At 46.5% G+C, this 11,722-nt stretch overlaps 1 protein-coding gene across 2 annotated transcripts; it reads right to left on the bottom strand.

The window, feature by feature from the left end:
- Positions 1–2,732: 2,732 nt before the first annotated feature.
- CISH (cytokine inducible SH2 containing protein) lies at positions 2,733–11,707 on the bottom strand. 2 transcript variants are annotated; one of them, XM_031058205.1, is made up of 4 exons: positions 11,524–11,707; positions 10,988–11,271; positions 6,196–6,419; positions 2,733–5,724 (listed from the first exon to the last, which is right to left on the bottom strand). In XM_031058205.1, exons 2-4 carry the CDS (start codon positions 11,032–11,034, stop codon positions 5,222–5,224), a joined length of 774 nt encoding a protein of 257 aa, XP_030914065.1. In that variant the 5' UTR covers positions 11,035–11,271; positions 11,524–11,707; the 3' UTR covers positions 2,733–5,221. The 2 variants fall into 2 exon arrangements, with proteins under 2 accessions (XP_030914065.1, XP_005422469.1); XM_005422412.2 differs by having other exon boundaries at positions 10,988–11,707.
- Between the last annotated feature and the right edge of the window lie 15 nt (positions 11,708–11,722).

Raw genomic sequence — 11,722 nt, 5'->3', positions numbered from 1 at the left:
AGGCCCACTGATGCAGGCCTGGGTGTGGGCAGGGAGCAGACATGTCTGAGTCTGAACGTGTTATCAGCGCTCAGAGCAGCCAGGGCCTCCTCACTGCCCTGCATTGGGCAATGCTGGCAGCTCTGCCTTCCCCTGACTCCCTCTTCCCAATTCAAAGCTTGCTTGCTGTGCACAGACAGAGGAGGAACGTTTCTGCCCAAGGACAGGGCAGATCTCTAAGTAATACCTTGTTTTTATCTCTGACTGGCTTTTTTTGTAAGGAGCTGCCCAGACTGATGGGTTTTTCTCCTGTTTGCCCTGTGAATGATGGGTGGGGGTCGCTGACAGCATGATGTGGGTGTTGTGACAATGCTGTTCAGAACTGAGGGAGCTGGAGGATGTTACTTGGCATCCAAAGTTGTTCTGGCACATCTTCACTGGATATTGCTTTATCCTTTGCTCCAGACCGTTGGACTGCTGATGATTTCTGGGCTGGGGAAGAGGATACTGTAATTCCATCAGGATTGCATGGGTGTCAGCAACCATTAGGGACAGTAGGAGAGGGCTGTGATATTGGCTTCTGACAGACTTGAACACAAGAACATGTTTGGCAGAACAGCTACACAAACAGTGTCCTGTTTTTAGGACACTGTTTTATTTTAAATTTTAGTTTTAATTCCCTTAATTTCATAGATTGAAGGTAAGACTGACAATGGAATTTGGACTAGAAATGACATGTAATAGGTCTGTAACTAGAAACACCTGACCATGTCTGTCCTAAGAGAAGTAAATACACTCTACTGATTCACTTGATTTGATGCTGGTTCCTCTGGCTTGGACTGGGGGATGTTGGGCACCTGAGAGGATGTGGGGAAAGAACTAAGATTTCAGTAAGTTAGAAAAGATAGGGATATGTGCATGTGAACTGGTTATTTCACCCTTGCATGTGTTGCTTTTTCAGAAGGCTGATGATTTAAGACAGAAAATGATACCACATGTGCCTGACAAACTGCAGGGGAGTTCTACTGTGGCAGTGGGCCATGGGAGTGTGGTTTCAATCATGGACTGGGATTTTCATTCCCAATCCTATCAGTCGACTTTTCAGACTCTGTGAGGGCTCCACACCCATGTTTCTATCTGCAGACAGAAACTGTAAACCAAGAGAAAATCCAAATTGTTGTGCATTGGCTCAACAAACCACACAGGTGTCACTGGGAGAGGAGCTGCAGCTGTACTGCAGTGCTGGTAAAGGCCATGAATGCTTCTGGTTCCAGAGATGTGGAACTCAACTGTAAAAATGAGCTCAATGTGCACAGAGGTTTGGCACAGGAGTTTTCAGAACATTAACCTGTTTTCTTTAAGGAGATGTGCTGAAGGTGTAGGAGTGGGAGTTGTTAAGGTAACAGCTGATGAGGTAAAAGCGTGTGTGACTGCAGCTCTGGAGCAGCCTGGCTCATGCCAATCATCTCCAGCTTCAGCCTGTGCAAAGGAAACAGCAGGGTTTCCTATGTGCACTCAGAGGAAGAGTTTAGCCCAGCTAAGAAATTAAGAAATCACTCAATAATGTGTCAGAAATGTTAGTTTTCTTTCCAGGTTTTTCCAGGGTTTGCAAAGTTTCTTTTTAAAGATGGATGCAGCTTTTCCTTCTTTTGTTTTCTTTTTTTCCTTCCTTTGTTTTCATGTTTCCACTTATTTTGTGTTTTGCTTCTACCCTGTGTAGTTCTCTTTCCATATTTCCTGTTAAACCAAGTGTGATGTGATTGTTTTTGTTTAACAACTTGATCTGGAACAGATTATGGCATTGCCAACATTTCCTGTTTGGTGTGCAATAGAAATCTATCAGTGCACTCACATTGATGAGATTGTGGAAATACTTGCTTGGGAATGCCAGCTCCATGACTGGCATAGGAAGCACAGCACATGCTTCAAGAATACTTTAAAGCAGTATTTTGAACTTTGAAGCCAGTGGATTCACAGAGGGAGAAGGATGGGAGAGGGACTAGTTCAGGTTGTTGGTGTTTGGTTTTTTTTCTGAGTGTGTTTTCCATTTTGCAGTGGTTGGGAGTACATTATGCTTGCTTTGGGCAGGATGGGGGACATCTCTTGGGCATCTCTCCTGGAAGAGGAGCACAGAGGTACCACAGTGGGGTCACCTCCCAGTAGTGGCACTGCCTCAGTGTGTTCCCTGTGTTTCAGAAGTTGGACAGATGGGGTCCTCTGGCTCCCTCTGACATGATAGGGCAGATCCAGTCCCTGTGGTTTCCCCACCTGCTGTCTGGTGTCACAGGTGATGTGAAAGGCTGCAGGGCCAGGCCACAGGTACAGGGACACTGCAGCCCAATGGCCCCAGAAAAGGGGAAAATGGATCTGCCCTGGATCTCCCACCCAAAGCATCATCTGCCCACTCATGTTCTGCCTTCTTTCCCCTGCATTGTATTCGTTTTCTATGGCACACAGAAACAATACAAGAATCATTCCTGTGTTCTTCCATATCATTAAAAAATGTGCCTTCAGTCCTTATTAACGTGGGACTTGGGATCTGCTGCTGCTCATCTGTGTGCAGCAGGAACCAGGCCCACACTGAGGATTTTGGTGTTTATTCTCCCAGTATCTGAAGAGCCTTCTTTATGTTGAAAGGCTTTTTGTCTTGTTTGAAAAAAATGGTCAAGAGTGTGCCCTGTGTTCTTGGGGACGATGTGTCTAAACAGAAAAGGAATTGATCCATTTGGATTTTACTAAAGACTTTGAGTGGCTTTAAAGTATATTTAAAATGTTTATTTAAAATCCAGAGTCAAATAATTTTTAACAAATTGTCTCAAGATAGAAGAAACTGACTTTTTGGAGTAACTGTATTGTTTATTTGTTGTATTGCAGTAGCACCTAGAGATCCCTACTGTGCTAAATGCAGAACAAACACAGAACAGAGCTGGTCCCTGCCCGTGGGAGCTCACAGCCTTCAGTCTGGGGTCAGCCAGGAGCTCCTGGGCTCTCTTGGGGCAGTGAGTCAAACCCACAGCTTGACCTCCCCACCACGCCCAACAGAGAACAGATCAAGTAGGAGGCAAGTTTCAGAGAGCTGAACAACCTGCCCTCTCCTGCTGTACACCTCTCCAACTGATTTTTCCCAAGCTGTAGTTAGCAGGCCTGGGGCTGAGCTGTATGGGCTCCCTGAGATCACTGCTGCTCCTCAGAGAGCTGTGGTTTCCTTGTTCCCAGTGTCCTCAGGCAGAAAGAGGTGTTTGGATAAAAGGAAGCCTTTTCAGTGGTTTATCATTTATATTCTTTTTTTAAAGGTTTTCCTTTTTGCCTTCTAAATTTTCATTCTCATTCAGTACCTTTCCATGGTTGCTGCCATAGAGGGGAAGGGGGAAGGATATACCAAAAAGCAAACCTGACATCACACATGCACACTGTCAATCATCAAAGTATCAAAAACAAAGCTTGCAACAGCACAAACTTGTATACATGTGGAGAGAAAAAGAAAAGGACACTGACTAAGCACATCAGGCCATCTTGTCCCTTTTGGCAGCTTTAAGATAGGGTGGAAGAAACTCACCCATTTTTTGAGCTTGTCTCCTGGGTCACTATCCCATCTTTTTCCATTTTCCCTTCTAACACTCAGCTATAGCTGGGGGTTTGTCCATTCTGGTTTACAGAGCCTTAGAGTCCCAGGGAGGGATGAACAAGGAATCCTTCATGTCCATTCATGCTAGAACAAGTCAGGGGGTCTTAGGGGCAAAATAAGCCACACGGTCATTTCTGTCTGTTCCCTCCTCTACTCTTGCTCGATGGCAAGGTGGGAAGATTGAGATTCAGCAAATGAACAGGAAGGGGCAACTTATGTGTGCTGGTTTGGGGCAGATCCCATCTGCTGTCTGTCCCTCCTGGGTGTAAAAGAGCAGGGGAAGAGCCATTGTGCCTCATCTCAGGGGGTGAAAGGGATAGGGTGTGAGAAGGAAACCCAGAGCCAAAAGCCTAATTGTGGATAACAAACATGCAAGTCAGAGCAGGGGGGAGGAGAGGTCTGGCCCTTGGCAAACAGAAAGGTTGGATTGTGGTTTCCAGTGTGTGCTCCAGCCTGGAGCTGGCAGAAGCCGTGTGGCCAGTGACTAATGCTGGCAGGAGCAGAGCATGCAGCAGTGTGGCATCGTGGGAGCAGGGAGAGCTCTGAGGGCTGAGGTGCCTCCAAGTGTTACCCCAGAAATAAATAAATAAATAGCCTGAAGCTGTGCGTGTCACTGGTGCAGCCCAGCAGAGCTGTCTCTGAGCCCCTGCTCAAGGAGACCCTGCTCTTGCCCTGTGTCTCAGGCAAGGGCAGGGAACAGCACTTTAAAACCCCGAGCCAAACACAGGGTGCTCTGAAATGAAATCCTTCTGCCTGCATATGAGAACATTTGGTTTCTAATGACTTGTTTTGAAATGTTTTGTCACAAACTTCTTTTGGAGATGGAGAAGACGGAAAAAAAATGGGATGAGTGCTCCCTGGCCCAACCTCACTATCCAGATCTCTGTGTAGAACTCTCAAGGAAGAAGAGCTTCCTCAAAGAAGTCTCCTGTCCACGTGTGATGCAGCACATATCTTTGGGAGTTCCCATTGTGCTCTGAGGTTGTGATACCCTCTGTAGCTAAGGAAGAAAAAACAAATAGTCTTTACCTCTCTAGAGGTGGGTCTGGATACAGCCATCTGAGTCTCATATACCCCAGAAGCCTAGGAGAGCTTGGATGTGGACTCCTGTGACCTGTCACAGAGACAGGCTCAAACAGAAGCTGTTTGGATGTGAATCCAAATCCAAATTCCCAAAGAGTTTCAGCTGCCAGTTGGCTGGGAGCCTTTACGCTATCTCTAATTCCACAAAAGAAACAAAAAAACAATAAAGTAAAAGGTGCTTTAAAAATACCACGAGGAGAGAAACTGCCATGGAAATAAATAGCAAAAATAACAACGTTAACATGTCCACTGTCCCAGCAACTCTGACATTCAAGTAGTGTGGCTGTGCCCACAGAGCTTCTTCCAGCACTGCCGGCACGGCCCGAGGGTCAGAGCTCAGCTGGTGCCCCGTGCTCACTGAAACAACCCACTCCTCCCTGGGGCTGGAATGGATGTGAAGGGAAGGGGAGAGGAAAGATGGATGCAATCTCTGCTGATAATCAGGTCTTCGCTGTGCCCGCCTTTAGTGGGATGGAGCCACAGAGTTCTGGTGGTTGTGTCTCTCGTTCCTGCCTGAGACAGAAGGGCCACGCTTCAGAGCTGGAAGGGATATTGCTTCAGGTATTCCGCCATCCTCCGGGGCAGGGGCAGCCGCTCCACGTCGGCCGTGCACTTGTTGATGCGCAGCCGGCACAGGTGCTGCAGGCTGGCCATGCTGTCCTTGCGGCCCAGCGGCCTCAGCAGCTTCAGGTGTACAGCGGCTGCTGCCAGCTCCTTCTGCAGGGGAGGTAGAGGAGACGGAGGCGGGTAGGGAGCCTCGGTCTTGCTTTCCGTTGTGCAGGACAAGACATAGTGCTGGATGAGACTGACCACGTCAGGGAAGGCCAGGATGCGAGGTTTGCTCAGGTAGTTGGAGTCCAGGCGGAACTTGCCGTCGGCGTACTCGATGCGCACGTTGGTGGGCCCGCGGTTGGTCTTGACGGACAGCGTGAACAGGTAGCTGGGGTGGGTGCTGTCCCGCACTAGGAAGGTGCCCTCAGGCATCTTCTGCAGATGCTGCTTGGCCTCGCTGGCAGTGATGGAACCCCAGTACCAACCTGGAAAAACATGCGAGAAAGAATTTGTTAGGAAAAGAACATATCCTAGGACTGGCACTATATTTAGGGAAGCCTTGAAGACAACCACGTTAAGGGCCTGGGAAGCAGAGCCAGAGTTGGCAAGACCTTCATAAATTAAGACCAAGTTCTAAAGGTGACCTGCCTATGCTTGTCATTGCTGTGCTGGGGCTTAGGATGAGGCTGGCGGCTACTGCAGCAGCTGCAGTTTACAGAGAAAAAGCAATTTGCTTTTTGCAATTCCTTCTCCCAATTCAGTTACAAAAGATAAAGCAATAAATTAGTTCATGATGTATAGAGACTGCAGATATGCTTGCTGTGTGCACAGCCAGCTATGGCTGTGACAGAACCAGGCTCCTGTCTGAAGTGGGATCAGGAGATTCTTCCTGGTGGGAATCGTGGAATTGGGTCCCTGCACCCTTCTGACCCTGTGACTTTGCAATTGAGTCTTACCAGATTCTCGCAGGTAGGAGAAGGTTTTTGCAATGCAGAGAAGGTCTTCTTCAGGGTCCCGTGTCTGAGGTGGGTTGCTGTCTGGAACTGGAGCTGCAAGGGCAGGCGCAGACTCCTCCTGGAAGGCCATAACTGGGAGAGGCTGCATGATGGGCTCTGACAATTCCTCAATGCCCCTGAGTGACACTCTCCTGATCTTTTCCTCCGCCAGCAAAGGATGAGGTCTGAAATGAAAGGCACACTGTGCTATTTCTCCTTGGCTTGAAATCAGTTGCAGGGTCTGTTGAGTGCATGCTACATTATACAATGTGTTATGTTTTACAAACAGATCCTCAGCACCATTGCTTCTGAGACAGGCAAGGGAGGAGGAAGGAACACAGCTAAAGATGAGCCCTTAGAAACAGGGACAGTGAGTTTGCCTCTTTGGTCTTACGGAAGGTGGTCAGTCTTGCGATTTATGATGATTTTGAATCTGAAATCTTTAGATGTTGCTTTTTAATATGTAGTTTCAGGGGCAGTAAGGTTTATGACAGCATTACAGCTTCAGTTACATGATTACAATGTTGGAGCATTTCTGTTTCTGCTAGTGGGATTGTCATTTACTGCAGTATAATTAGAAGCAGAATTGGGAATAGCTTGGGTTGTGTCCTACCCACTTTCTGCTCAAGGATGACCTGATCCTAAATGAATCTGTCAGAACTCAGAGTGAGCTGATCACATAGAGAACAGTGGGAATTCTTGTTTTAGCCAAGCCTATGCACTACACCCACCCCAGTGTTCAGCAGCTTGATGAGGAGTCAATGTGGCTGTAATCCCTGCAGGACTGCAGGAGGAGGCTCTGCCATGGCCAGGCTGCTAGAACACATATTCATTCCCCTGTGGCCTAAGTGGTGAAGCTGTTCAGCATCTAAATGCATTTTCACAGAGCCTGGAGCTCTCATGGATCATGGGTGCTCTTCCTCAGCAGCACAAGGATTATTCCTAAAGGAAAGCAGAGCTCTAGGGAGGATGGATGTCAGAGGCCAGGAAAGTCTTCATTCCCAGGCAAGCTCCTGAGCAAAAATTAGTTTCTGTCCCAGTGTGTGTAAGCTCTTTGCCTCTGTGTTCCCTGTCCTGCTGCATGCCCTGTGTTACATCCCCCCACCATCCCCAACACACTTGTCTTTCAGACACTTTAAAGAGAAGATGCCTGAGAGAAATACACTCAGTCCTCAGTGTGACACTGCCACAGCACCACTGGAGCTGACAGTGATGGCGCAGGGTAGAGCCACCTCCCCACTTTGTTGAAGAGAAGCACAAGGAGACTCTGAAGTCCTAAGTGCTTCCCTTCAGATCATCCTCCTTCCCCATGTTCTGTGTGAACAGGGACACTTCAGGTACATAAATAAATATGCTATAAACTGATCTGCACCTGATTATAGCTGCACTCCATCACCTCAAACTGCTGAGACTCAAGTGTGGGACAGAGAACGAGAAGAAGAGATGTGGGAGGAAAGTAGATTAGAGAGGACCTGAAAGCACTTTCACACGATGAAAGCCATGATCAGTTCCACATGTCTGCATGTCTAAACAAACCATGGAGGTTTGGAGTAAGGTAAATTTAAATCTACAGAGAGATACTCTTGCCCTTGCAATACATAGCAAACCCCCTGCTATTCTGTTACTATTTAGGAAGGAACATTTTTTTCCATGTGTCAAATCACATTTCAGAAGAAGGATACCTGCTTGGCTTTCATGGTATCTAATCTATGTTTCCTAATTTCTATTAATGGGTAAGAAGCCAGGCTGAATAAAAGTGATTGCTGGCCATAGTCCTCATCAGAGACTCTTGGTTACAGGACCTGCATTTTCAGGGGCTTTTGTACATCTGGATATATTTTTATACCTGGAGATCATTGTTGGAAAAGCTCTGAGTTCTCTTTTAAATCCTCCCGGATATACATTTATAGGTGTTGAGGGCTCCATTTTTCAAGATATTTGGATGTCTCCCTCTTAATGTCACAGTCTTCACAAATGCCTAGCTACCTGTCTCTTTGGGGAAAGGAGATTCCCAGTTCTGCATTACCCTCCTTTTTGCACAAGGACCATAAGCCAGATCAGCTGCTTGGAGCATGGTGCAAATAACACCAAGGTCACGGACTTGATCCCCATATGGGTCATTCAGAGTTGGACTCAATCATCCTTGTGAGTGCCTTTCAACTCAGAATGTTCTGTGATTCTGATCCTTGCCTGTGCTGATCCTAATTACCAATTGTGCTGTGCAAGGAGGGTGTCCTGGGCCTGCTGGCACAGCAGTGTCTCTCACACCAACTGTTCCCAAAGCTGAAAATGACTGTGACTGATACTAAGGACAATCAGTCCTGCACCATTCACTTGCCAGAATTCGAATACTGCACTCCAAGTGCCAAATCTCTCTGAACTTATTTTCTCCTGGAAAATTTTTCAGGCCTACCTTTCCAGAAAGGTTTGGAACATTAAAAAAAACATTTCATAGCATGGAACTTTTTTCTTTTTATATACCAGCTTCAGAGAGGAAATCGGGAATTGGCTGAGAGGCAGGGAAGGAAGGGAGAGATAGCGAAGCTACACAGGGAAATGTCTGCCATGAATCAGGAGGAAAGTTGTTACTTTCAAGGGTTGCACCAGTTCACAGTTTGGTCCTCCAAAAACCACATCAACTGTGTGAATTTGTCAGTCGATTTCTTTTACAGAGCCCACGTGCTTGAGATGAGTTTTCCCACTGTACTCATGCTCTGCTGCCTTACACTTTGTGCCACCGGAGGCTGGAGGAGCCTGGACCCCGACAGGCACTGTGGGGATCCTTCCACTGCAGCCAGAAAAAAGCTGGGCTCACACATTTCCTATTTTCCTTCTATATCCTGGCCTTAGGCCCCTACAAAACCCCCCAGTGTGGCTGTAGGCTCAAAGGAACATGCTGGAAGAGAGGAGAAGGATTAGAAATTTCGACAGACTGGGAGGTGCTGCTGTCCTAAACAACTTTGTACATAGGCTGAAGAAAGGAAAGCTGCTGCTAGGAGCAAACAGAGCAGCTCCAAGCACAGGAATGGGAGAGCAGAGGATCAGCAAGTAATAGCAGACTACAGCTTGTAACGCAAGAACACTTGCAAGAGGGTTAAGAAGAGTTTGCTGGGATAAGGACAGATTTGAAAAGGTTTGCTGACATGAAAAGTCAGCCCTTTGGTGGGGCAAAGAAAGGATTTGCAAATAGTGCTTGTAAGAGAGAAAGCAGAGGAAAGACGTGGAGAATCAGGACTGGATAGAGCAAAGTGTTCATACAACAGCTGTGAGGAGGAAGCAAACAGCCATATGAAATTTGGCATGTCTAGCTCAGAGTCTGGGTGCACTCTCTAGAGAAACAGCAAATGAACTTCCCTGTGCTTTGACAGCCAGTGTTTCAGAAAGCCTTAGAAGGGCAAGAAAATTCAGGAGAATCAGATACGTCTGATACCATTTAATATTGGCTTTGTAGTTTCTGTGTTGATAAGCTAAACTTCATAACACAGTAACATAACTACAAGAAAAATGTGGAGCTGCTCTCCCTTCCATCAGCTGCATCCCAACACTCCACTGGGAGCTTGGTCTGAATAGGATGGAGAGTATGGAGTCCAGGATATACAAAATCCTAAAGGATAATGAAAATGGAGCAATAAATGGCCTTCAAAATAGACATTAAAATGAAAACAACTACACATCTGGCTCCATAATAAGTTTTTGGTGGGTAAGGGAAGCAGTAGCTCTGGTATGTTGACCCTGGAGAAAAGCTTCAGATAAGGGTTTCCCAAAGGCCAAGCTGAAAACTGAATTCCCTTTGCCATGGCTATAGGAACTGCAGCTGCAGACTGAAAATAAGAGTGAAAACAAACTGCTCACATAGTAGGAAAGTAGTGGTAAACATGAGCTCTCCTTGCCTGTGAGACAAATTTGCAGGGAGGAAATGGCAGGAAAATCCCCATGCTTTGGTCATCGTAGGCAGACAAGGAAGATTTTACTCTGAGGAAAATCCACCATACACTGGAGTGATAAGAGAATCTGACATGATGACTCAGACTGAAACAAATGCTCACAATTTCCAAGTATGCAGCATGTGTAAAAGTACCAGGTGATTTCTGCACACCAGGTATTCCTCAGCTGATAACGAAGCTGGTCACAGGGACACTGAAGTGGACACATCAGTACTGATACCAGAGAAGGCATCTGGATGTCACCTGTTCTCCTGAAGGCAGATGTGGAACTATCTGTGTGCCCCCTGCCACTCTCACCCCACAAAAAGCTGTATGTATATGTACATACACCTAAACTTACACAAAACTGACATTAATTTAGCATAAATACCTCCTTAGAAATAGACCAAAGCACTTAAACTCCAGGGAAGTTTTTCCCTGTAAGCAGTTTGATTCCAAAAGGGCTTTAGAGAGTACCTATGGTGTTGGGTTGGTGTCCGCACTGCTGCTGCGTCCACCGCACTGAACAACACACCCCAAGTTATTCTTACTCTCCCAAAGACTTTGAATACCCTGTATTCAGTTTTTCAGCAGTAGAAAGCACAGAAATCAGGAATACCTTATGGTTCCATGATTTTGGCCTTAGAATCTAAAACACAGGCACACAGGACAGACATATGAACTCAGCACTTGGCCGGCCAAAGTCATTCCCATTCCATTACAGCAGTCACACATGGCAACACACGGGAGCTAAAAAACTGGCACAGAGAACCTTCCTAATTACAATTATCAAAGCACAGCTTTTCACAGAAGGCTACAAAGTATCTTACCCCTGAACACAGAGGATCATGTCACTCCCGGACCAAGGGAAAAGCATTAAGTCGTCAAGAAGGTGGGAAATTATTTCTTCTCTTCTTGTCTTTGCTTCCCCGAAGCAGTGAGTTCAGCCTCTAGTTGGGGTTCACGGTGAGAGAAGGCTGGCAAGTCTCAGCAAACCCCTTTTGCAGGTTGTTTCAGACACAGCAGACGACGAGCTGTCCGACAGACTTCAGCAACTTTGGCCAAGAAAATGCGTGCGCTCTCAGTGCTTTAGAAAAAATAATGTATTCTTGTTCTGCTTTTCAGAAAACAGCAGCAAAAAAAAAAAAAGTTTAAAAAATAACCCGAGAAAAAGGAAATTACATATATTTAAAAAGGAACTGATCTTCCTTCAGAGCACTCTGAAATAATAATAAATAGGTACCAATAAATAAGATCTCCCCGAGTGCTGCGGGAAGAGCCGGAGCAGCGACCTGTCTCAGCGCTGGCTCCGGAGAAATGAAGCTCCGTGGAAGGAGGGGGGGAGGAAAAAAAAAAAAAGGCAAACCTCCTTAGTAATCTTTTGTGTGTCCCTTTTAATCTGTTCCAGGAAGTGAGGAATTCCTGGAATCGTATTGTGTTCGCATCACTCTTCCTATATCAGCCACGAGGGGAGGAGGGGAATAAAAAAAAAGCGAAGGTATAAATAGCTGTGTCCAGCAGGGCCGCGTCCCTGCTGCCATGGCCGGGGGAGGGGAGGGAAGGGA

The sequence above is a fragment of the Geospiza fortis genome, unplaced genomic scaffold (genome assembly GCF_000277835.1).
Source record: "Geospiza fortis unplaced genomic scaffold, GeoFor_1.0 scaffold78, whole genome shotgun sequence".
Classification (NCBI taxonomy): Eukaryota; Metazoa; Chordata; class Aves; order Passeriformes; family Thraupidae; genus Geospiza; species Geospiza fortis.
Note: the sequence above shows the minus strand (reverse complement) of the source record. Positions and strands in the feature narration are given on the sequence as shown.